Source organism: Manis pentadactyla, chromosome 1, assembly GCF_030020395.1.
Source record: "Manis pentadactyla isolate mManPen7 chromosome 1, mManPen7.hap1, whole genome shotgun sequence".
NCBI lineage: Eukaryota > Metazoa > Chordata > Mammalia > Pholidota > Manidae > Manis > Manis pentadactyla.
The window spans coordinates 236,931,810-236,958,272 of record NC_080019.1 but is presented as its reverse complement, the minus strand read 5'-3'; the positions used below and the strand labels follow the sequence as shown (position 1 = coordinate 236,958,272).

At 49.9% G+C, this 26,463-nt stretch overlaps 1 protein-coding gene across 2 annotated transcripts; it reads right to left on the bottom strand.

The window, feature by feature from the left end:
- Window positions 1–7,617: 7,617 nt before the first annotated feature.
- On the bottom strand, window positions 7,618–17,237 carry ELP6 (elongator acetyltransferase complex subunit 6). Of its 2 annotated transcripts, XM_036877977.2 has the most exons (7): window positions 17,092–17,237; window positions 16,041–16,119; window positions 15,005–15,075; window positions 13,880–13,998; window positions 12,387–12,588; window positions 9,161–9,307; window positions 7,618–8,137 (listed from the first exon to the last, which is right to left on the bottom strand). In XM_036877977.2, the coding sequence occupies exons 1-7, from the start codon at window positions 17,143–17,145 to the stop codon at window positions 8,009–8,011; spliced, it is 801 nt and encodes a 266-aa protein (XP_036733872.1). In that variant the 5' UTR covers window positions 17,146–17,237; the 3' UTR covers window positions 7,618–8,008. The 2 variants fall into 2 exon arrangements, with proteins under 2 accessions (XP_036733872.1, XP_057344188.1); XM_057488205.1 differs by lacking the exon at window positions 15,005–15,075 and having other exon boundaries at window positions 17,092–17,137.
- Between the last annotated feature and the right edge of the window lie 9,226 nt (window positions 17,238–26,463).

Here is a 26,463-nt window from a genome sequence, read left to right as displayed (position 1 = left end):
AGCAGATTTTAACTGGTAAGTGATTGAGGAATAAATTCTGTACACATAGGAAAACAGAAAATGATATCCTGGCCAATAAAGAAAGGTCCATATTCACACAACTTTGCACATTACTAAATTAATAAATAAAAGTTAAATCCAGTGTTGGTGGAGGAAAACCTATAACTGGCTTCATGTTCTGAAAAACCTCCTGATAACCTGAGAAGGCCATTTCATCCTTTTAACTAGGAAACCCCTAGTTAACTCTATGTCACCACCCCCTTACTCTTCACAGGCCTTCCCTGCCCCGCTTACAGCACTGCTCCACTTTGCTGCAGGAAGGGACCTGTTGCCACATTATGGCAGCCTGCCCTATGCAAGGTATCTGCTGAAGAAACCTGAGGAAACACATACTTGCCCTCACCCCCAAATTAGCATAGTATATACAATTCATAACAGCCTAACTTATACTTACAAAAACCAGAACCTGCATGCTCAGACAACACCTGAGCAAATTCCAATAAAATGCTGAACAGCCATTAAACATTAAAATTTACTGAACACATTTATAAATTAACTGAAGACACATAATAGTGTGAAAATTGATAAAGGGAATCCTCATTGACATGGCATCAGGAGGCCTACAGAGGGAGCTCTCACACCCACCTCTCTTGGTCAATTGCAGACCCCACAGGAAGGAAGAGGACAGCTTGCAACTCTACAATTTGGGGCACTTTCCCATCCAGTAGGAGGAGGGAAGAGTTTCTTCCTCCCCCTAGCAACAGCCAGGCAACAGCCCAGCCAATGAGACTGTTACAACTCAGCCAATGAGCAGCTGTGACATGTGGGATTCCATTTCCTCCAAAGAGCTTTTTGCTCCCCCTTCTCTATGAAAGAGGCTCCTCTCCTCTGTTCTCCTGACTCACCTGTGGTTTTGCCATAACTTGCTTGTCCCAAATTGCATTTTTCTGCTATTCCAGCATAAAACCATTTTACTGGTTAGATAACTGAAAGCTTTAAAGTTAACCTTCTTGGTGTCAGAAGTGGGATCCAGAGACACACCCCAACAGCTCTGAGGCTGGTAAACGAACAGGTTTCAGTGCCCAGAGCCCACTGAGCTCTCTGCCTTCTTGCTGACCCTGGAGCTGGCAGAGGTAGGGGGGCGGGTTCAGTTTTCTACTGGATTTCCAGCTCTGCTGTCCTTGCATATTTTGAGCTCTCCAGGCTTTATTCAGGACCTACTTTAAGGCCTTTTCCTTTCTGAGAGCACTTGATTGGCCTTTGGTCTGATTCCTTCTTGGAGCCAACTGTTCCCATGGAACTGTGCTGGCCTCTGCTCTGGCCTCTAGTCCATATCCTTTGGGGATTGGACTGTTCCTGTTGGAACTGTGCTAGTCTTCAGTCTGATTCCTTTTGGAACCAGACTATTCCTAATGAAATTCTGCTGTTTGGGAATTTTTCTCTTTACTCTAGAGAAAAAATCCTCTAAGAAATGAGCTCTCAGTTATCAAAGTGCTTTGAGGTCCCCCTCTGTGGGCCACCAGCCAGTTTTGTGTGTAAAAACTATGGTCCCTTCTCATGCACATTTCTGACTAAATGGACCAACTTAACCAAAACCACCTTAGAACACCAACGGCCGTTATGGGGAACTTTTAATCTCCCCAAGTTTTTTCCCTCAAAATTAAATTAGAAAGTCGCAGGTAAAAAAAAAAGAAAAAGAAAAAAGTCTGAATAGAATACTTCTTTTGATACCTTGCAGCTTCTAAACATCCTCAGGATTCTAAATTTGCCTTTTTGCAAAGCTAGGCAAACAATTAAGCCAAAATGGCTTGAGGCCTCTCCTTCTCTCCCATCTCTTTGGTTTACAGATGCTAGGCAGCCACCTCCTGCTCAGGCCCCAGCTCTCAGCCTTTCTCCGCTGTCTCCTCTGCACTGTCCCCACCTCGTTCTACATTCTCCCTGGACTAAGGCTGAACTGTGAGCCATCAAGAGTTTCCTAAAATGACTGAGGATCCCATAAGTTTGCCGAGGAATTTAACATAGGTATTCCAACTTACCAACCTTGTTTCTCAGATTTGTATCAATTAACCCACATGCTTGTTGCTGACAGCCAAGCCAAGCATTGGATGAAACTGGTTCGATGGGAACATCCAGAAAGAGATTTGGAGAAACAGACTAACTTTTGGCAAAATGCAGAACACTGGCTGGAAGCCCTCACCAAGCAATCACAGTAGCTTTGTCTAAGCCTGTTGATTGGAACAAGATTCAGGCCAGCACACAAAGCCTGAGGGACCTTGTTCATGACTATTACAAGTGACCTCATATTGTTTTTGGAGAAAATTCTGTTCTTCTTTTAGATGCTGAATCTCCTGTAGCATTTCACTCTGATTCTATTAACAGGCTGAAGTGGGATCTTTCCTCTATTTAGTTAAAAGGACCAGGATAGGATGGGAGACTATGTCCACCCCAGATTTAGTTAATTTGGAAAACCACCTTGTGTGCACCCTAGATGAGAAAGACAGCTAAAGTTCTTAACTTTCAACTCTGGCAAATGGAAGACCTTAAGTCAAAAAACCTTCTAGCTTTAGCTGTTATTGCAAAGAGCCCAGACGTTGGATAAAAAAAGACAAACTGTTTCAAGTTTAAGCTCCTCAGGTGCCCTCAGCCCTCTTGCCAGCCCTTGCAGTGCCCCCTTAACTCCCAGTGGTGGGCTCTGAGGAACTAAGGGAGCTCTTCTCAATTGTCCCTCTTAACCAGCTCAGAGAAACCTCTCTCCAGACTGGGGATGAATCTTTGTCCTTATTGAAAATGGGGCTACTTTTTCCTTGTTCAACCCCACTGCTATACAGTAGACCCAGCCCCAGAATACTAAAAAATAGTGGGGGTCTGAAATAAACCTCAACAGGTTTCTGTCGCTGAACCTATTCCTGTTTGCTTAGGCCCTTTGAGAGATACATACCCTTTTCTCCTTAGTTCCTTTGCCCTATTCATTTATTGGGCCAAGATTTATTTATAAAATATATGTGTTTATCAAGGCAGAATATCTTTCTCCCAAAAGGGGGAACTAAATCTAGAATTTGACAGTAATCAAAATACCATCCAGGGCCTTGAACTTTGGATGTCTTATTTGCTGTCTTTGATGACACTACAGCTGAGTCTGTGGACACTGATCATTCATTCCTGTTGGAACAGCTAACATCCTCCTTACAGGCACAATCTTCAGCTGACATTGGCAGAACCCACAGGGCCCCTCCCATGAATATTAGATCCTTCAAAACCTATCCCCAAAGTTAATCAATACCTGATAAAGAAAGAAGCTCTTCAAGGCATTAAACACATAATAGAAGACTACAGGCTCCAGGCCTCACTACCTGTGCTGGTCCCTATAGTGCCCGTTATGCCTGTGAGAACCAATGTCTGAGGACAGAGGTTTGTCCAGGGCCTCTGAGCAATACATACATTACCCCCCAGCACCTGCTGTCCCTAACTCCATAACCCACTGACCATGGAAAGCAGACTTCTTGCTGTTAGCTGATCTGTGCAGTGTCCTGCTAGTACTCCAGTCATAGGCTAGTCAGTATCTTTTTGCTTTAATTTGGAAGCATGGAAATACAGCTGGACAGTAATGCCCAGGATTTCAGTTTTTACTTTCACACACCTTAAGCTGATTTAGATGATGTAACTTTTTCTGCAGGATCAACTTGTTAAGATAGCTAGGTGACCTGCTTCTGTGCTCCCTTCTCAAGCCTCTTCCCAGGAAGGTAGTATCCACCTGTTAAAACTTTCGGTCTTAGAGGAACATAAGTCTCCAAAGAAGAAACTGCAGTTGCTCAGACTCAGGCTTGATACTTAGGGCATCTGATCCTGGAACAGAACCATGTTTGGCTCCAGGTGAAATCCCTCACGGCAGCTGAATGCTGGCAGGTCTCCCTGTAATTGACAGGAAACTCCTCTAACCAGTGCAGATTTTTCATGGTTTACTGTTGATTCTTATCTGAAGGATGAAAATGGTAAATGGTTAGCTGGGCATGCTGAGACTCCCTTTGAAGTCATGAGTCTGCACCCCTACCTCTGGCCACATCTCCCAGCAGGCTGAGCCACACACCCTTACTCGAGGTACCCGTAGCCAAGGGTCAAACCGCAGGCTGTGGTGTTGGTGGTTGGTGTGCTTCTGGGGTGGCTCATGACTTTGCAATGCTGTGGAAACAATGAGGTTCCCTATCCTTCAATAGGGATAAAACTGAAAAGTCCCCTGAGTCTAAAAGTGACACTATACGTTTGCTCTGGCTATGGTTCCTGGCATTCTAGCCTCAACTCCCTGGAGGTCAAGGGAAGCCACCTTACTAGTATTTCCACCAAAAGCACTAAACCCCCATCATGTTCCACAGGAATGTTATCCCACATGAGAATCTGGGAAAGCTGACTAGAGATGCCCACTTGGTCCCAGAAAAGGAAAAACAGTATTGGAAATCTAATTGTAGGTCGGATAAAGGGAGAACTCTGGTTTGGACCAAATTAACAAACTGGCCCTACCAGAAATTCTAAAATTCCAACTAGTTACCACTGTATGTGCATTAAACTGGTGGTCTACTGACAAAATGAGTGTTCATGAGCCAGTATCACTGTGGAGACATTAGTAATGCTGAAAAATGTGCCCACCTTGCTTGTCCCACCTGTGCACACAGCCCCCAGGCACTGTCAACTGCCCAGTGGCCCATTCATCTAAGGTTTGGCAAATGGATTTCGTACAAGTCACCATCTCATGGGAAAATGTTTAGTCACAGCTTGTATGTTTTCTCACTGGACCAAAGCTTCCCCTGCAGACAGGGTTATGCTGCTTCTGTGTCTAAAATCGCTAGGTTTTCCCTCCCTGCAGAGCCCTGTTGAGATTCATGGTTACTGGGGAATCCATTTTGCCAGATGGGTGCTTTGACTGGTCTGTGCAGTCTTACAACACCGTCCACACCATCCTCAGTCCTCAGGGTTATTAGCTGCACGCGCTGACACCCTCAAACACTCAGGACGCAAATCTGGAGACCCTCCAGAACTCTGGGCCAAAGGCACCACCACTGGTCCTAAATCTCACACTCACCCCTTGGGACACTCAGGCGCTCACCCTCCAAAGTTGCAGGACATCCAGTGTTTGTGGCCCCCGCCTCCTGACCCACAGCCAATGAAGGACACACACCAGTGTGAAGGCCTGAGGTCCTCTCTCAAACCCACCCCGCTCTGGTGGAGAGGCGCGGTCACGGTGCACTTCCAGGCGGCGACAAGCATGGGGGCCTGACCTGGAGGCTCCGTCTGTCCCGGAGAGCCTCCTCAGCCTCGCAGGAAAGGTCCTCATCAGGACCTGCTGACCAGCCCGGTGCCACCAAACTCCAGGGAATGGACGCAGGCTCGCTGACACCTAGAGAGACCCAGCCCCGCCTGCCCTGCTCTCCAGCTGGTGACCTGAAAGGGAAGACTTCCCGGGATGGAGGCAAAGGACGTCAGGCAACATGGCCTTCCCATGACCAGGCCTGGACACCTTCCTGTTTGTCACTGCTCTTCCCTGGAAAGAAAATGGCCTTGTCTGCATTTCCCAAACCCTTGCAAAAGGAGGAGACCTCTTTTTTTGGTTATGGCCTTTTAGAAACAGCCTCACCACAATCCTGAGTTTTCTCTGAAAGAGGAAAAGTTCAGAATTTGCAAAAGTCCTTGTTTCATCTTGTTTGAGATAACAAGGTTTAAAATGTCTTTAAGTTTTGCAAAGTGCACCACTATTGCTTCATGTTCATGCCTGCATGGTCTTCCAAGCACACTTGGTTATTTCCACATGCTCTGGCCAGTCACTATTCTGCTCTCATGACCACATTAAGCAGGGACTTCTAGAAGGCACATATGACTGTTTTCCTTCATAGGGAGACCTTTCCTGCCCCAGTTGGGATAAATGCCAGTGTATCTTTTAGTTGGCTACTTTCATGCCTAGGGTCCTGATTTAGGACCATCATGAAATTTGGAACTGTCACTTTACTTGTTGTATAATGATTTTTAAGTCCCGTATTTTGTTGCCTGTCAAGCTTTTGGAAAGGTCCACTACACGGAAAACCTGTTGATCAGTGATGCTTTCAGAGTAAGATCTTGCAAGGTGAAAATTGACACGGGGAAGCCTGACATGGCACCAGAAGGCCTGCAGGGGGAGCTCCACACCCACGCCCTGTCGAGCCGCGGACCACCGCCCCCCAGGAAAAGCCCAGCCAACGAGCAGCCAGACGCTGGGGCTTCCCGGTTTCCTCCAACAGGCTTTGGCTTAGACGCGCGCCCTCGCTCTGTAAAACCCCTCCATTCCTGGGACTTGCCCGTGGTGCTCATATGGCCTGCTTGTCCCAAACAGCAAGTTTCTGTTGTTCCTGAATATACCCATTTTTTGCTGGTAAAATTACAGACAGCTTATTTTTAAGGCTAATAAGAGCAACAATCCTATCATGTTAGAAATGTTTTGTAGTGCCTTGCCCATTCAGAACTGTAGCTCATATGAAGCTGGTATGAATACTGGCTTTTTTATTGTAATATAGTTGACATATAAATATTGAAGTATTGAAAAAAATCATTAGATTGTCTAGTAAGTACTTTCTCTTAAGTTACTTATAATTTTTTGTATTTTATCAGGCCTGCAATATTTTAAGAAAAACAGCTCAGTGGGATAACTGACACAACGGTATGATTTGAGGGGAGGAGTGTTAAAGGGTTCCTTTTTACAAAGACTAAAAAATGTAAAAAAAAAATTAAAAATATGAAATTTCCTTTGTCCCTGCCAAACAGTGTTTTCATTTTATTTATTTTTAAAGTCGAACCCATTGTGCAATAACTTACATACCATTGTAAGTCCAGGGAGAGGAAATCCTGGGGCAAAATACCTCTAAAAACCAAAATCAGTCAAAGAGAGAAATGAAGTTTAAATTCTGTTTATTGCTTACAAACTGCAGTCTGGGGCAGTTTCTCTTGCTCCAGGCAGAGGCAAAACCGGCCCTACTCTCTCCTCTCAGGTACAGATAAGCCCTCCCTGCCCAGCTAATTACCCACTGAAATGGAGATGAACTCTTCTCCACCCCTGAGGAATGATGCAAATGCACTAAAGCCATACTTCACGTTCCACCTCTGAGTGCCTATTGATATGTAGATGTACTAAAGGCGGGCAAGATATTCTGGAAATATTACAATTTTACCCACAACTGTGAATGTATCGATTTCGAAAGACCCTTCCCAGGCCCACTCTGAGGTGCTCTTCACTGAAGAGCTGAGTGTGGCAGGTCCATATCTCAGGGTACGGCACCAGCTCACCTCTGCGGTCTTCACAGCAGGGATGCCCCAACCTGCCTGGCAGCAAGAACACGCCTCACAAGGCCACGTGCGCCTTGGCCCCGGCTGTGGTGCCCACTGGTGTGTTGGCCCACACCTGGGAACCGGGAGGAACCAGGCTGAGCACACCTCTGCCTTCCACGAGGGTCAGGCAGCAAGTGTGGACCACAGTCAGGCCTCGGTCACCTGCAGGCTGCTCTAGCCCTTGGCGTGCTTCAGAGGCTCTGCTGGCCTGCTCCTCCAACGGACCTATGGGAAGACACCTCTGCAGGACGCAGGTTAAGATTAAATGAGATGCTCGATGGGAGGCTGTGATGTGGGAGCTCACTTTATGCCAGCCATGGTGCCAGCGAGGAGGCCTGCCAGCCGGGACTGCCTCCTGGATGGCACATCCACGGCCACTCTGGCTCTGAAAGGCACAGGCACCAAAATGGGGCTGCTGGGATTAATGTCTTTACATGGAGGATCAGAGGACCCTTCTCACCCGGCTGAGACACACAGCAGCCCTCCAGGCAGAGGTGGGCCGTGGCTCCCTCAGGCGTATTCGCACACACTGGCGCAGCAGCGGTCCCTCGCCCGTAGCTGCTGGTGCAGCCTGAAATACCGCTGCAGAGGCGTAAAGACCCACTCCCCTGTGTCAGCTTTCACACCCTCAAACAGCCCAAGGGAGCAGCAGCGGTTGCTGGCCAGGTCACAGAATGGCAGGAGACATCCCTTTGGCAAAAAAGGACACGCTCCTGTCCTGTATCTTGTACTGGTAGGTGAGGCTCCGACCCTGCTGCGCTGTGGGCTGTGACGGTCTCCTCCACAGGATCCTCAGCTACAGAGACAGGGAGAGAAATGAAAGCAGCTGCTCCGTAGTGACCCCCACCTGCCTCCTCTGCAGCCCTTCATTCAGGCCTCCACGAGCTCAGTCACATATCCCATGCATAGTGTGCCCGGCTTCTAAAACCAAGCTCATTACTAGCTAAGTGAAAATCGAGCACCCCCCTCATTTTCACAGCGATGTCTGCTCATTACAAAAAACATGAAGGAGAGAGAAAAACCGTGAACTTTTATGTGCTCCTTGGGTCTGCCTTCTACACGTGATGTGTTCTTGTAGGTTCAGCTGATTGTGAAAATCAACACGTGAGCATCTGTATATTCGGCCCGGGCACAGGAAGGCACGGCCTTTATCCTGACGGCATCTGCAGGGGCTCGAATGCTCGGGGACCGACACTGTAGCGAGGCTGCAGCTGCCCAGCAGAGCCCCCTCTGCCCACCGTATGAACAAGTACCACCAACGTGGCGGGGCAGAGCCCTGCTCTTTGGCTTCCATTTCCATGATCTCCACTGAACGACTCTGGGTCAAAACCACCCACTTTGAGTGAGTTGAGTGATCAACAGGAAGTTCACCTGGGAGCTCTGGTAGAGGCTCAGGGGGATTCCAAAAGAAGCTTTTCAGAAGGCAGAGGGCCAGGGGATTAGAACCTGGCCTTGCTCCCTGGCTGGGGCTCCCAGCTTCTGGCGGGGAGCTGCAAATACTCTGGTCAGAGGCGGCAGTGTGGCAGCCCTGGGTGTGAGGATTGGGGCTGACTGGATGTGCAAAGCTCGCTGCAGCCGTGCAGAGGAATTTGGTATCAGGGCCCCTGGGTTCTGCTCCAGACTGCTGTCTCCTTTCTCCAGGAGCTCACTTAGATCACAAAAGGGCCATGTGGGAACCTACACTGCTGCCTGTTCACAGAACCTCCAGACTCCCTTTCGCCTGAAGGAAGGTCCAACACTATCTCAGCATGTGGTTCCAGACCCAGCAAAGAGGCCAGCAGCCCGCCGCCCAGTAAGCCCCCGGCCCCAGCCCCTGTACCTGCCCATGAACGTCCCTGCAGAAGCCGGTGGCCAGGCCCTCAGCCCGCAGGATCAGGTCGCTCTGGTGACCGAGGCCATGCAGCAGGAGGGCGTCCTCCTCATCCTCAGCACCTCCACTGTCGTGGACAAGGGCCACTACATTCCCCTGCGACGGAGGCACGACGATGGCAGCCTGCTCCTGCCTGGAGGGGACTCCCAGGCCCGGGAGCGCTGCCCACACACCTCACACACCAGCCTCCCTGCCTTGTGGGAGGGACCCCAGCCTGGGCTCTGGGACCTTAACTCCAACCACCCGTGGACAGTTTCCCCAGCACACCCAACCTGTCCCCCCAGCTCGGCCTGGGGTCCTCTTCAACATGAGCAACAGTGCTGAGGTACAGCAGGAACATAGGGCATGGGTCAGGCCAGTATAAAATCTACTCAGACTGCAAAAAAGGCTCAGCTTATTCTTTAACTTAACCTACATGCTGTTCTTCCTCTTCTTCCAGCCTCTTAATGAACTAACTTTGTAACCAGGATGAGAGATAGACCTCTGGAGTGTGAATGAACCTATGTAGGTAAAGAAGGCTGAGATCAACACAGTCACCTGAATAACCCTTCCTTGAGACAAAACCTCAAAAGACATTAATCACCTGCATACAACATGCCCTATGCAGATCCCTACCCAAAAGACCAATAAAATCCCAAGCCTTAACCCCTTAAGTACACCTCCTCTCTGCGGGTGCCCGTGTTCCCTCCAAGTGGGTAATGTCTCTTCAAATAAACCCTCTTGCTCCATAAGCCTTCTGCACTTGTCTCTGAACTCTTTCCTGTGGCAAAGATGAGAACTGGCCGACCTCCACCTCCGGCGGTGTCTTTGTCTTTTCACTACTTCATTCAGCTTTCTAGTCCTTAATGCAACCTTTTTCTCTGTTCTATTTCCAACAAGTAGGGAAGTGGCTGTGGGAACCTCTGAGTAGGGAGGGGCCTGCACTCTCCCGTCCCCTGGGTGACGGGCAGGAACTGCAGCGTTTCCATCATACTCTCCAGCAGTCCGCCCTACCCTTGCTTTGGGATGCTCTCAGAATAGAATCTCACTCCACCCAGTGCTCTGCAGCTCCCCCAAATTCTGGGGTGGTAGGGATTTAATTCCTGTGCTGTGCAGTTCAAGCGGACACTGGACTCTAAGGGACCCTGGCTTTAGGAGTTGGCAGGAGATGTACCCTATGCCAAGCAGGAGTTCAATGGACTTCCCTTCTCTCTCTCCATTCTCGCTTTCTGCTGCCCGTACAGCTGCACAAATAAAGGGTCACTTTTCCTGGCACTATGCAACACTGATATTCGGTCACTCACTCACTTTAATGAATTCCTTTCTTACCTGCACTCATTCGACCTGTTCGAGAATTCTTCTCCATTCCAGATCAAAGCCCTCCCCACCCATCTGGGCTGAGGTTCCACCCAGCTTCAGGACAGATCACCCCAGGCAGGGCTGCCTGGCGTCTCCAGCTGGCCAGCAAAAGCACCACTGTCCCATCAGGCAGCAGTTCACCCAGTCCACAGCTCCTGAGGGCTCACCTGCGCCAGGCCCCACGTGGGGATAAGAGAGAGGCAGACATGGGTGCGGGGGTGCAACGGAGAGGTGTCTGTCTGGCCCAGAGGTGGGTGCCCTGAGCCGAGGTGGAAGGACCAGGAAGAGCTAGCCAGCCAGAACCAGAGGGGAAGGCCAACCCCGCTGAAACCGGACGACGCCTCGACTAAGCCTCGACTAAACCCTTCCAAAGGAATTGTGTCCGGCTGTTAGAAAAATGAAGCCTGTCTGTGGTTCTGTTTTTAGGCAACAGACACCAAAATATACTGAGTTATTAAATGAAAAGAGAAATTCCAAACAGTGTGGATAGTGGGTCACCAGTGACAAGAAGGGAAATGCAGGGGAGCAAACGCACAAACAAATGTGTCCACGAATGACGGCTGTCTGGGAGTCTGATGGGCTCTGCAACCATTCCTTCCTGAAGCAACCTTTATCCTATTCATCCTTTTTCTTTTCTAAACTTGCCAAGTTCTGCCTTTTCCAAAGAAGCATTTCCACAAGAAGTGGGTGGCAGTGGGCCAGACAGCTGAGCTGCAGCAGGCAGCGGTGGCCAGGGCGTCCCCCACCCGCACGCTACGACCCCAAGCCTCCTGCACGTCCTCCTCCCCCAACCCTCTCCACACCACCCGCTCCTGGCCCTGTGTCCGCACCCCGGCTCACCCAGCGTGACTCCCCCGCTGCTCTGCCCAGCCTGCCGCACCTCCACGCTGGGGACTGTGCTGGCTCGTTACAGCTGCACCTCATCCACTACTGCAGCTGGGTTCTGGCGAGGCAGGCACCCCCCACTGCTGTGTTTCAGGCTGGCCTACTACCATTGTTAGAATCTCCATCATGGCTGCGATACAATGAGTTCTGACAAATATATATTCAGTCTTCATCCACAGTTCCTGAGAACACTTCAGAGCCATACATGTTGTGTGGGTGTCTTAATAGAGTGATCTAGACCCTACCAAAGGGTGGGGTTGGTTGCCAAGGGAACCGAGTAATTAGCAGGTAGGAGCTCTCAGCCCAGCCTGGGAGGGTAGAGGGCAGAGGGGCTGTATTGAACAACCAATGACTTGGCCAAACATGACAATGCAGTGAAGGCCTCACAAAGCCCCTGAGAAGAGCTTATTGCTCTCCGGGATCCTGCTTTGTGGGAGAGCGCGTCCACACTTGGGGAAGCCGAGGCCTCCACGTGCCACCAAGCCAAGCCCCAGCTCACGAGGACAGAAGGGCCTCTATTTGGGGCCTTGCCCTTTGTGTCTCTTCATCTGGCTGTTACCTTGTATCCTTTACGGTATCCTTTGTTAAACTGGCACACCTAAGTGTTTCCCTGAGTTCTGTGATCCGCTCCAGTAAATTAACCGAGGCTAAGGGCAGGCCATGGGAGCCTCCAGTCTGCAGCTGGGGCTCAGAAGCACAGGCCCAGAACAATGACCTGCCCCAGGACGTGGCCAACGCCAGCAGGGCAGGCACGGCTACAGCAGCTCCTGTGGTCTGTGTTGTTCATCCCTTACTTCTGAGGGCTCGACTATTTAGCAATGGCAAGTAGGGAAGAGCAGGGTGGGGAGACTGCAGGATTTCTGGCCTACCAGAGTGAAGCCAAAACCCCAAGCACAGAAGAAAGATTGCAGCCAGCCAGTGAGGTGTGCCCGTGTCTGGCACTCAGTGGTACCTTCAGTGCGCAGCACACAACGGCCCTGCAGTAGTGCACGAAGTCCAGCACGGCCACTGCCCCTACGCCCAGGCTCAGCAGCACACTGAGGTCATCCACCAGCAGCACCGGCCACCTCCACGCAGCTCCCCCACTAGCCACGGGCTTCAGGGCCTCCTGCACGAACTCAAAGAGTGGCTGCAAGCTCCCGGCATCGGCCTCCCTGGGACAGAGGACAGAAGTCATCAGTTCCCTTCCTATACACATTCACCTGGGACCAAGCAGCACCCAGACAAGGGCCAGGAGGAGGCACAGAACCAGATCACAATCCTTCCCCACAGGGATAGAGATCTGTTGGAGAGGAGAGGCATGCACGTGCCCGGGACTGCACTGTCCTTTCACTGAAGTGTCCCTCCAGGCCGCGCAGGTACAAAGCACTACACTAGAAACCCAGGGACACAAAGTTAAACAGATTCCTGGATCCTCAAGGGATTCCATATAGCCTCTCAATCCAAGAGCTTCAGGCACATGAAGATTAATCTGGACTGGGAAGGCATGAGAGGCCTTCTCAGGAGGATCACAAGTAGGTATGAAAAGCTAAGTGGCACTTCAGGGGCCATGGAGTTGAGGGGCGTGGTCTAAGGCCTGCTTATGTACGTAGCAGATCTGAGCTGCTTCTGAACAAGCTGGCCCAGCTATCTGTCTCTGAATGACCATCCTCAGCTATCATTTCCCATCAACAGGTGGGAGGCTCACAAAGCACCCAGCACAGAACCCAAGCTCCTGTCCCAACGCTCCAGGGCTGAGTTCCACTAACACCAGGATCCTCGACCTCAGCAGGTATAACCAGGCCCATCATTCAGACTCAGATGCATGGCACAGGCCATGTACGAGGCTGCAGCGTCAGGGCCTGTGGCCTTCTGAGTCCATGCTGATGCTCACACTGTGTAAGGCTGTGGGGGGTCAGAGGGAGAGTTCCTGTACACACTTCTTTGTGTCAGATGAAGACCAGCAGCCAGGTGAGGGTCTGCACAGAGCTGTGTGTGGTTGATACTCATGAAGGACAAGCAGGGAAGCAACCTCAGAATGCCACACCAGCAGTCAACAAACTGTTTCCTAAAGGGCCGCCTGTAAATATGCCAGCATGAGATAGTATGTCAGCACAAATGTGGCTACCCTGGTACAATCTCATTTACAAAACAGGTAGCTGGCCCATGGCTGAGCCATGCATCAGCCAAGAACAGATCAAAGGTGTCAGCTTGGGCTCGAAGCCAGGGTGGGAAAAACCAGCAAAGCATGCTGCTCAGTCATACTGCCAGCACATGATGCTTCCCACGGCTTTCAGGACAGCCCTACAGCCTCTGCCCCGCAGTAAGAGCCAGGGCTTTCCCATACCGCTGCAACAACAGGGAAGCATCTGCCCTCTCACACCAAGGAGTGGGGTCACTCAGCAATCCTCATCTGGGTGCACCTACCAGGTGTGCACCTCTGGGCTGGGCTGCAGGCTGACTGACCTGAGGAACTGTAAGGGGTGTGGCTCCTCCCGTGGCCGGAAGAAGACATCCACGGAGGACTTGAGACCCTCGAGGAACACAAGCTGTCCGCGTTCCCGTGCCGTGGTCAGGCTGACACCCTAAACACGACAGAGAGTAGAGTGAGCTACTGTGCCCTGCAGACAATCAGAGAGGCCTGACTCTAGCGTACAGGAGGTGCAGGACACATTCCGAGCTCTGCATATGTGCACCTGTCCCTCCTGCACATGGCTGTGAGTTCTTTTCCCTGGGTGTTCCCAACCCACAATCCCCATTCTGTTTCCAGATGTGTATTACATTTGTTGCTTTTTAAAAACCTTTTGCTTGTACTTTTCATGATTACCCAATATTTATTTTTAATTTACAATGGTACCATAACATTTCCTTTTTAAATGCATGAATTACAAAACTGAACACATTTAAAAACAGTAAGTAAACAATAACAGTAAGACGGGGAAGAATGACAGAGGTCTGAAAATGCTAGTGCTTTAAAAAGACCAGACTTCTGACTTGGAATTTCATAAACCCTCTTGTTTATCCAGCAATCCTGGGACCTCAGGAGTGTTGTGGGGCATTTCAAAGGTCACTGCTGATGGGTGGCCTGGTCCCCTCCCTCCCTGAGACCAGCCTATCAAACACTCCAAAACAACCCAGGAAGTCCACCTTCTCACAGGTCACAGGTCTCAGCCAAAGCAGGGTTAGGAGGTTCCTAGCATCCTGGCCACCTTGTTCTCGCCTGCCTGCCTGTAATGAGATGAGGGGCAGGTGACAAAAGCACCTCTCCCTATCTTTGGGTCCCAAGCCCTTTACTTAGGAAGAGATGGCAACACACCTGACTTGGTAGCAGACCAACTGTGATCTCCAACCCAACAGGACCAAGATAAAAGTCCACACTGAGGAGGAGAAAACCCCAAAAGTCCACTGTGAGCAGAGATGGGTTTGATTACCTGATAATAGATCTGATTCCAGCAAAAACGCTGCCTGAGCTTTCCAGATAAGGTGCTCAGGACCCCACAATTTCCTCATTCCCACCCTTGTTAAGTTCTTTAGAACCCAAATAGGAATACCCAGCTATAGGCTACACTCACTGGGATCTAATATATTTACCATCTTCTGCCCCACGATATTGTAGTGACTGAAGGACTGGATGAGTGCCACAAAGCAGACTTTACAATTCGCTGGAAAAAAAAACAAACTGGTATGTAATGATGTCTCTACTTGCAATCAGTCTTGTATAATTCATACCTCTGAAAACAGAAGCACAAAGGCAGGTCCAGAGACCCAGAAGCCTTGCGGTCTGACATGACCAATCTCGTACTAAAATGCACTTTTTTTCATATTTAGTAATTGTACCTTATTTCATCAATTCTGAAATGTATTTTTTCCGTGAGATGTATTACTAGGCATCTTATTTATTTTGTTCTATTGCTAATTAATTGTGGTTTTTAAAATTTTTATTTTTCTGTTTGTTGTTGGTATACAGGAATACAACTAATCTTTTTAAACTGATCTTGTATCCAAGACATAAGAGGAACCAAAGAAACGCTAATGACTTATTAAATTGATTGCTCAAAATTATTTACTGAACATAATTCTAACAATTTGTTGCAGATTCTCTTGCCTCTTCTATGCTGACAGTAACAAACTTTTTTAGTTGCAAAATAAAGAGGTAATTTGGAAAGCTGTAAATCATTATGACTGAGTGTGAAAGGTCACTACGACTGAGTGTGAGAGGCCTCTGCCCTAACCTGGCCTGGCTCAGTGACCATGCAGTTTTCTTCCCTGTGTTTTGTAGAAAGCATCTTGTGCCAGGGCAAAGCATCAATGGTCCAGTGCCCAAAGACCTCATGATACACAAGAGGAGCAGCTAAATCAGGAGGCCACCTAAGGAGCATGGTGAGGCAGCGGCTGCACAGTGGGTGGAGATCAGGAGGGCAGGCCTCGGATACAGTGAGCACGTGCCACTCTCTGACAGGGATGGAGAAAGAGCAAGATGACCCATTAACTTATCACCTAATGAACAGCCACCTGGCTACCCAAACGCCAAAGCCTGGACAGCTAACACTAATCCCACTATTTCCCGAGACAGGCATTTTTTTCTTGCCTTAGGTTTCTTTTTCTATAGCATCAATGAGTCCCATACCTTTGAGGTAGAAGGAGAGGAAGTGGTGCACAAGGAAACTGCCATCTGTCTTGGCATCACAGAGTAGAGTCAGTTTCCCCTAAAAGTTAAGAGGAACACAAAAAGGTGAAGTAGGCCCCCTGGAAAGAGGTCAGCTGAGGGTATGAATCTAGCTGAGTGTGCCCACCCAATGTTTCTACACCTGAAGAGAGAGAGTGTGTGTGTGTGTGTGTGTACGTTTCACTTATTATTACACTTTATTTATATACACACACGAAGATAACCAATAAGATAAGAAGTCAAGATTACGGAAAAAACAATTAAAGTGATGAGTGTTAAGTCAGTCATGGGCATCTCTCAGGTTCCACTTCTCTTTCTCTCTCCTCACCTTGGCAACTCAGGGACCACTCTTGGGGGAGAATTAGATCCTGAACAAAGGATGCTTTTATTATCAGAACCCAAGGAAAATCAGCAAAAATCACAGCTTGCCAAGATTGGATGGAACCTTCAAAAGAGCCCTTGGATCCAGCTTTCTGTCCTCTAGGGTGGGAGGAATGGCTGTTGACAGGCCCGGGTGACGAGGCCTCCCGGAGGCCGGGTGGGAGCCGACGCGTGCAGGCCAGGCGCTCGGCACGGCGCCCCGCAAAGGCCTCTAAGAGGGTGTCTGCGGTGACGGCCGCCCGGCTCCAGCCGCCTCTCGGCCCCGGGGATCCCCCGTACAACTCCGGGGCCACGCGGACCCTCCACGCCCTCGGGCGGAGGCTGTGGGCTTCCCAGGGTCGAAGCCCGCCAGGCCCCCGAAAGCTACGATCCGCGAGGCCGACGAACCTGCCCTCTCCCGGGAAGGCAGGTCACGAAGCGGACCCGACGCTCTGGGAAGTAAGCGCTGCGCTGCCAGCGGGAGCCTGGCGGCGAGGCCGTGGCGGCGCCGGGCCGGGGGCCCTCGGCTGAGGAGCGGCCTGCACGCACTCGCCTCCCCTCGCGGGAACCCCGCTCAGGGCGCGCGCGGGGCCACTCCGCGGACCACAGGGTCGCGCTCCAGAAACCCGCTTCCCGACGCGCGCCAGCGTACCTGCTCCGCCGCGTCGGGGGAGGTGCCGAGGAGCTCGTTGAGTTCCAGGAGCATTCCGACCCCTCGCGGGCTGCGCAGAGCGGAGGCCCCCGAGCGCACCGAGCACGCGCAGTACCGCCCCCGGGCGCCTGCGCAGTCAGCCGGTCTTCACGCGCGTCCAGGCGGGGCGAGGGCCCCAGGGCTTGGGGTGCGGAGCCTGCTGGAGGGCCCCGGGCGCCCCCCACCCCGCGGTCCGGCTCTCCCCTCCTGGACCTCGCTCTCGCCCCAGCACCGGGGCTCAACAGTTCTGCACGCACCCATCGAGCTCCTCGCGCATCCATAAACGCGGGCTTCTGCGTGGAAAAGCCAAAGCAGGAGAAGGGTTACCGGGGGGTGGGGGAGCGGGGTGCGAACGGCAGGGTGGAGAGGGCGGGGCGCCGCTGCCCCTCCTCCTCCCGCCCTCAGCCGTTGGCACTCGCTCGGTTTGGTCCTCGCTCAGACATCACCCCTTTCCCTTCCCTTCTCCCCTGCCGTTATATCCTCCAAGCGACGGTCGCTGGGGACCATGGCCGGTTTTGTTGTAGCCCAGCCAGCCTCGGACCCCTGGGACAAGCCTCTGAGAAGGAAGTCGAGCTGTCCAGTCCCGCATCGAGGAAGACAGCAGTGGAGCCCCGGCGTCTGTCATCGAGCCGAGGGACGCGGGCGCCGGACCATTAGGGGTCGGAGAAGCGGTTCAGGTGAAGCAGCAATGCGCTCCGAGAGAGCACAGCTCTGTGCCAAGGAGCAGTGTCTGGCCTGGACTGCGCAGTGCATCTGTGTTTCCTGGGAACTGCAAGGTTAAAGAGAGGTGGCATGCAGTCACTTACCCGGAGCTCTGCAGCTAGCCTGGAAATGAGGGCTGCTTCTCTATGTCAAATTTAGATCCTCCAGTCAAGAATGGGGTGTTCCGTGTTTACGGGTAAGTGAGAAAGAGAAAAGCAGCGCCTGGCATCCGGGAGCTGGCCTAACAGCTAGGTCTTGGTTTTCTGTGGACCAGAAACAGTTTCACAAAACATTGACATCAGTCTGACTGTGATGGATCAAGACAGACAAAGCACTCCATGATCATCCTGAGTCGAACATAAATATTGTCTAAGCCAGGAACTACCAAACATCCTCTCTCCCTGCTAAGTACTGCTACTTCACCAGCAGCAGCTTAGCCACTCTGGTCGGCCCTCCCTATAGCCTAGATTCCCTAAGATACCAAGCCTAGCATTAACAAACAAAAGTTGAACAAACTAATGCAAATATAGAAAATTCACTCTCTGACAGGAGTCAATCCCCGGGAAAGTTGTGCTTCCTTAAACCCTCTAAATCACCTATCAAGCGCAAAGCCTGTAATCATGTTCCAAAACTCTTTTAATGAAAAGCCCCACGGTTCTCTGGTGTGCATTCTCCTTCACAGCAATGAGTAATAAACCCGGCTTTTTCAACAACAGGTGTATTCTTGGTGGTTGTAGCATGGAGGGAATTGGCATATGATTTTAAGCAGCAAAGTTTTGATTTTAGAAAACAAAGTTTCTTAGTAAGAAAGCAGTATGTACACAAAGGAACTGGTTACTATGAGACCCCAGCAGAAGCACATCCTTGAGAGAAATACTGTTTCCTGTTAAAGTAGGCTTTATGTATATTAATGATAAATAGCAGGACAGGTCCTTACAGTCTAAGGTAATTGTTCATTTCTTGGTCTCCTGATTTGTTCAAATCTGCACTAGAAGCCAGGAGGGCTGGGATTTTTTTCTCTCGTATTCCCTTGGTGCCTAAAAGAATGCCTGCACATAGCAGGTGCTCATTTTAAAGAAATGACTATGTGTTTTTCTGCAACAGTGGGCTGTCTTTTCACTTTTTTGGTATGCTTTGAAGCAAAAACAGTCTTTAGTTTTGAAGTCCAATTCCTCTACTTTTCCCTTTGTTTGCTCATGCATTTGGTGTCTGTGGGGAAAATGGAACTTTCTGACCAGGATTCCTGCCTGGCCTTAGTAACGCCCACTGTGTATCCTTCTTTCCTGCATTTATTTGATCCGAACGAATTCATAGAGAACTTGCCCCAGGCAGGGAACCCCTTCCTCCCAGAGCTGTAGTGTCATATCAAAGAATCCATTGTTGAATCCATAGTCATTAAGATTTACCCTGTGTTATCTTCTAAGACTTTTATAATTTTATTTCTTTAGTTAGATCATTGATCCACTTTGAGTCAATTTTTTGTATATGGTGTTACAGTAAGGATCTCTGTTAGCTGGGGATACAGGGCAATTTTGGAAGTGACATGTTCCATTTAACCTTGCTGTAATTTGATTGGTATTTATTGAATCTTTAGTTACAGTTTGAGAACAGTGTCGTTTTAATATAAAGCACTGATTCTACCTTTATTTCTGGATTTTCCTATCAATACTGATGGGTTATTTCTATTTTTTCCCTATGACAAAGAATACCACTGTGTCTCTTTTTTATTCATGTGCAAGAGTTTCTCCAGGGCATATATCTGAACTGGAATTGTTGGGTCATAGGCTAAGGTGAATTTACTATAAAGCTAACAAAACTGACTTTTAAATTCATAATGTTTGATTCATTTTTAAAATGAGAATTCTATATAGTCTTAGATCCCCAAATGCCTGGATTTGCCCCTAATCATAGTTTATGCGCATGTTCAGCAAACCAGTGCAAATATGGAAAATTCAAATGCAGAAGGATTTGACGCAGGAAGTTGGGCTGAGGGTGTTGGAAGAACTGGAGGAACAAAATGGAGAAGAGGAGTTTACACAGTACTTAGGTACTGTTCCTGGGCTGAAGTGTCCTCCTGTGAATGAAGAGGACTGGAAGCCTTCAAACTAGGCCTTTCAGGCTGCTTTGCCAGGTAGCTTCTAGTTAGGTTCTACAAGGAGATACAGGCAGTAGACCGGAAGGAAGGAAGGAAGGAAAAAGCCACTTTTTCTGCTCCTGGACCCTCCAGCAGCAGCTGGGAGTTTTGGCTGCAGTGGGGGCACAAGCTCCAGGGCCCAAAGGGCAGCCACAGCTGCAGTGATGCTCCCAGCCTCTCCTGGCTCCCGCTGCTCCCTTTATCCAGTCTTCTCACACCCTCACTCTGTCATATCTCCAGGCCTTCAAAATGCCTGTTTTCTTTCCACGAGTTGGGCCTTTCCAGCTCCATCCCATGCTCTCCATGATTGTGCCCTGGAACTCAAGCTCTGGTAAGCATGCATGCTGCCTCGTCTCATCCTGGGAGCAGCAGCTGCCCTACGGCTCCCAGCCCCAGGTGCCTCCTTCAGCCCCACTTCTCTGCTGGATGCTGGTGATCACGTCAACACTGGAAAGCCACGTGGCCCTGCTGCGGCCCCACTCAAAACACAGCTGTGCCCATGCCATCATGGCCTTTGTGCTCCTGTCTCTAAGTTACTGACGTTTCCAGACCTCATGTCTCCTACCAGCCTCCCATCACTCCTCTCTACCCAGCTGGCCTTCTTGGCGGGCCCCTCTGCCTAGAATGCACTTCCCGCACATAAAGTGTCTGCAGTGGGTTTGCTGACCACGTCTTTCAAGTCTTCATACAAATGCTGTTTTCTGGGGCAGATTGCATCTGTCACACAGTGTATGTCTCATTCCACATGTTCATACATGATGCTAGCACTCCACTGGGGGAGGGGGTATATTTCCTTCCCTTGAACCCAGGCAGAGTTTTGTAATTGTTTTGACCAAGACGATCACAGATATGCTATGTGATTTCAAAAGCTGTGTCAAAAAAACAATTAGTTTCTATCTGGCTCTCTCCCAGACACACACTTTTGGAGCCCTGGCTGCCTTGGAGACCCTCTGCTGGAGACACCATGAGGCTGGAGCTGCCAGGGAGCCCCAGCCAGGCAGTCCACAGCTGTTTGGGTCTTACCCAAGCCAGACACCAGACGTGTGACTGGAGGAGTCTGACTTCAACCCCATCCCAAGTCAGAACCAGCCAGCTGAGATGCTCTTAAATTCCTGGCTCACAGAAACCATGAGAGGTAATAAATGATTCTTGTGTTCAAGCCACTTGTTTTGGGTTCTTACATAGCCATAGAAAGTGGAACACCTCCTCAGTGGGGCCTTCTCTGGCCATCCTGTTTAAACTCTCAAGCCACTCCCCCACCTTTTTACTCCCTCTGTCCTTGCTTTTTCTCCCCTGCACTTACCACTACCTGACATACCTTATATTTTAACTACTTAATGTCTCTCGTAGGATGGCAGTTCCCCAAGGGCATGGATTTTTGAATGTCAGGTTCATTGGTGCATCACCAAGGCCTAGACCAGTCCTTTACCTGTAGCAGGTGCTCAATATTAATTGAATGAAATGAATGACTATTACCTAGTAAAACTATCCACCATGTACACAGGAGTAATAAACACTAAAATCTGATGATATCTCAGGGGAGGTGGGAGGAGGATGCATATATACCAGGGACTTTAACTATATGTGTATTTTTTCTTGAAATAAAAGCAGATATGACAAGATGTTCATACTTGACTTAAAAAATGTGTTATGCTTTCTATGATAAAATTTTTTGTATAAAAATGAGACTTGTACATGAACGTTCATAACAGCTTCCTTTGTAATAGATAAAAAGTAGGAACAAATCAAATGCCCATCGAAGGATGAATAACTGGAACATACTAAACAGTAAAAAGGAACAAAATCCTGATACATTCAACACCCGAAACCATTGTGCTGCAGTCTCAGGACGGCTTTCTGAGGATCTGGGGAGAGCAGCTGTCAGTGGCCACACAGAGGCCTGGGCATCTGAAATGGGCACATGTGCCCCAGAGAGACAGGACTTTGGGAAGCCAGGAGACAAACAGCATCAGTTCTACTTGCATATTTATTTGAGGGAGAAGTTAAGAATTTAACACGAAAGCATGTAAAAGTCAGTCCTTTAAAATTGCATAGCCATGAATTCAAATGCAAATTTCACATGAACTATGAAGATGAAGATTTACGGAGACATTTCCGACTCTGCCCGCTGACCAGGGCCCAGGGCAGGTGTGTCACGACAGGACACAGTTTGGGCAGACCATCTCACCAAACGGGGTCCCTCAGCCCAGGTCTCCCACCTTCCCCCACACCCCCACCTGCCACCAGTGCAGCATGGAGCTGGGAGACAGGCGCGTCCACAGGCTGCCACTTGAGTGTGCCACGGTGCAGGGGTAATCGGAATTCCACGAGTCCTCGCACAGCGGGTGAGCAGGCGGGTGCTTCCCCACGGGGCAGGCTCAGCCTTGCCCAGTCCCTGAGCTGATCCTGACCAAGGCAGGCCACACATTAAGCGGGGCCCCCAGGTGCTGGGAGCCAGGCATGGGGCCCCCAACACGGAAGCCACGGCAAAGCCCAGCAGCAAGGCCCGTGCTCTGCTCCTCTCCCACTCTGACCTCACCTCCACCCTGGCCTGGGAGCCTTGAATTGCCAGCCAGAGGTCAGGTCACCTCAGGGGCAACTCCCCGTGAGTTCTTTGGCTACAGGCAGTCTTGTCTACACCTTCTGATGTCTACACCAAGAAATGCTGGCCTGTAAAAAGACAACTGTAGGAGTGTCTGATGCCCCTTCCCAGCCCCTCTGCAGCCCTCTTTGGCCAAGCCTCTGTACCACGGTGGATCCCAGGGTACGCAGTCGCTTAGATTTCTGTATTTAAAATAACTGCTGCTGGACAGCTACATGTAAGAGAATGAAACTGGATTATTGTCTAACTCTATACACAAAAGTAAACTCAAAATGGACCAAAGATCCGACTGTAAGTCAGGAAACCACAAAACTCATAGAAGAAAACATAGGCAAAAAATCTCTTTCATATAAATATGAGCAACTTTTTCCTGAACACATCTTGGGCAAGGGAAACAAAATGGAAAATGAACAAGTGGGACTACATCAAACTAAGAAACTTCTGTACAGCAAAGGACACCATCAGCAGAACAAAAAGGCATCATACAGTATGGGAGAATACATTCATAAATGACTTATCTGACAGGGAGTTAATGCCCAAAATATATAAAGAACTCACACGCCTCAACACACACAAAAAAACAACCTGATTAAAAAATGGGTCTCGAGAGGACCTGAACAGACACTTCTGCAAAAAAGAAATTCAGATGACCAACAAGCACATGAAAAGATGCTCCACATCACTAATCATGAGGGAAATGCAGATCAAAGCCACAGTGAGATACCATCTCACACCAGTCAGAATGGCCATTATCCAAAAGACAAGAAATAACAAGTGTTGGCAAGGATGTGGAGGAAGGGGAACCCTTCTACACTGCTGGTAAGGGCTGTCAATTGGTTCAACTGTTGTGGAAAGCAATATGGAGGTTCCTCAAAAAAATAAAAACAGAAATACCATTTGACACAAAAATTCCACTCCTAGGAATTTACCCAAAGAAAACAAGATCCCTGATTCAAAAAGACATATGCACCCCAATGTTTATTGCAGCACTATTTACAATAGCCAAGAAATGGAAGCAACCTAAGTGTCCATCAGTAGATGAACGGATAAAGAAGATGTGGTACACATACACAATGGAATGCTATTCAACCATGAAAACAGAAATCCTGTCATTTGCAACAACATGGATAGAGCTGGAGGGTATTATGCTCAGTGAAATAAGCCATGTGGAGAACGAAAAGTAACAAAAGATTTCCCTCATTTGTAGAGTATAACAAAGAAGCAAAACTGAAGGAACAAAACAGTAGCAGACTCACAGACTCCAAGACGGGACTAGCTGTTACCAAGGGGGAGGGGTGGGGGAGGGAGGGAGAAGGGGATTGAGGGGCATTATGATTGGCACACATAATGTAGGGGATGGTCACAGGAGAGGCAATACAGCATGAAGAAGACAAGTAGTGACTCTATAGCATCTTACTATGCTGATTGACAGTGACTGTAATGGGGGTGTGTGTGTGAGGACGTGATAATATGGGTGAATGTTGAAACCACATGTTACTCATGTGCAACCTTCATAAGACTATGTATCAGTGACACTTTAATAAAAAAGAAAAAAGAAAACTGCTGCTAGCATTGAGGCCTCTCTGTGGGCATCGGTGAAAGTAAAGCCCCTCTTTTCTCCCACAGTATCCCTCACCCCCTGCTGGGAGCTCTGCCCGGCCCAGCCTGAACCCCAAACAGCCACATCATGGTACGAGGGTTCTAACACAGCACCCAAAAGTGACTGAGCTGGAAGACTTCCAAAGCCTGCCCACTGCCCTTGGCGGCTGTCAGAACCGTCACAGCCCTGCACACCTGTGATCCGTTCAGTGATGCTCATCACCCCACTCTACCCACATGATTTCCCGTCACCTGGGCCCACAGGGAGGAAGGCAACTGCTTCAGTGAGAAATGAGAAAATAAGCATTACACCCAAAGGACAGATTTCGTAAAATAGAAATTTCAAAATATCTTTCCCTAAGGGATTAATAAAGGCATAAAGATTCTGCCTGGGTGAAGATACTTGAATGAATAGGTAAAGCTGAGAGATAAGAAACATTGGTCTGAAAAAAGACAACTGTAGGAGTATCCTGTTAAATATTGTATGTCCCTCTCAGTATGCTTTGTAAAAAAAAAAAGTACATTAAAAATTATATAAGGATGTGTGACATTATTGTAATCCTGTACTTGAGAATAATGTGACTTAGTTAAGTTTTTTGAGAATAATATGCAGTTTTTATAAACCTAGTAAACATTACAAATAGTAGAAAAAGGCTGAAGTATGAGATCTTGAACATCCTCTGAGATTTTCCTTCCCAGTTCCTGTGATAAACTTTCCTGAACGTCAGGTTCTCCTTTTGAAAAACAGCAAAGGTGACGCCTCCACACATCTGAGCATTGCCGTGAGAATCAGATGAAATAATGCTACTAGGAGCCTGGCATCGCGCCGGCCAGATGGCTACCATGATTCAGTTCACTGGTCACAGGTCAACAGAGCTTGAGGATGGGGGGGATCCAGTGAGGGTGCATCCTGGTCACCACAGGCTATCCTGCTGCTAGTCACTGACACTCCTGTCTGCAGGCCTGGCAGAGGCCCCACTGACCCACAGGTCTGCAGTGAAAGTGGGCCATGGGGGCCGTCAGGCATTGGGCTGATGTGGCCAGGTTCCTCCCCCTGGATAGTCACTGGATGTGGGACATCTTTGGGGTGGTGTGACCTCAGAGAAGGTGGCTCTGTGCTGCTGGGGCAGAGCCCACGGGGCTGGCAGTTGACTGCACTCCTTCGCTGGGGTCAGGGCAGAGCATCTGAGACACAACACGTGTGGGCAGAGCTGGAGGGGTATGCAAGGACCACAGTCACAGGCCAGGTGGAGGGGAGGCTGCTACGGGAGCTCACCGGTGCCTGGATGCTGAGCCAACTGAAGCTCTAGCGTCCAGGCCAGAGGCGCCATGCTGGGCAACCTGCTGCCTACCGCCCTGCTCCTGGGCTCAGGTCAGCCACCAACCCGGGTGGCTGCAGCATGAGCAGGCAGGGGCTTCACAGTGGGCAAAGTACGGTTTGCAGCCCCATTCCCCATCCTGCCCCACCGTCAGCTGGCTTTCAGCACTGCTAACCCTGCACAATGGGACCAGGGCAGCCAAAGAGGGACGGAGGCCCGGGGACAGAGTGGGTGCTGGGCTGAGACGGCCATGACGGCTGGTGGGCTGGGCGCCTGTCAAACACACACGGCAGATCGAGTGTTTAACATCTGTGTGTTCCTGGAGGACAGAACCCTAGGGCTTGAGACAATTTTAGGAATATAAAACTCAGTTTCTGCAAATGCAGAGTCCAGCACATGCACCCCTGAACAGGTAGAGCAGTCACATCCCTCAGGAAATGACATCAGGGCTGGAGTGGCTATCAGCTCATGATGACTCATCAGAGGACACCTGATGGCGGTGGAGGGAGGGCAGGTCAGTGAGACCCTCGGGCCCGGGCAGGGGGGGCCCTCAGCACCAAGCGACATGCCCACTCAGACCTTGGCATCCCCCTCCCAGACTCTTTTGCCCAAATGGCCCCAAGCCTGCTTCCCCAGTCCTCTTCTTAGGGATGGGGTCTGAGGGGCCAGGGGGTGTGAGCAAAGCTGGGACATGTGGGCTCAGGTGCCCCTGAAGTATCTCATGCTGAAGTGGAGCCAGGGGTAGCGGGAAGGGGGCCTGCACCCCCAGCTGCACCACATTCGGGGGCAGAACTCTGCATCCAAGGCTTCCAGATACAATCCTCGCCTTTCCAGGAAGGCAGGTGCATCAGAGGAGTGATCTGCTCACTGACTGCTCGCTTGGGTCGCCACTGGTGACATGCAGCACGGTCTGCTTTTGTCCTCCGTCGCCAGCCTGTGAAAGCTGGTGGCCCTGGGGCAGGGGGCCCCTCTGGGTT

What these genes read in the sequence shown, in the direction of transcription:
- ELP6 (XM_036877977.2), bottom strand. Translation starts at nt 17,145, where the DNA reads ATGCTCCTGGAACTCAACGAGCTCCTCGGCACCTCCCCCGACGCGGCG. An exon ending in CCCCCGACGCGGCGGAGCAG is followed by an intron (nt 16,120 to 17,091) that starts GTACGCTGGCGC and finishes CTTAACTTTTAG; the next exon opens with GGGAAACTGACTCTACTCTG. An exon ending in ATATCGTGGGGCAGAAGATG is followed by an intron (nt 13,999 to 15,004) that starts GTAAATATATTA and finishes TGTCGTGTTTAG; the next exon opens with GGTGTCAGCCTGACCACGGC.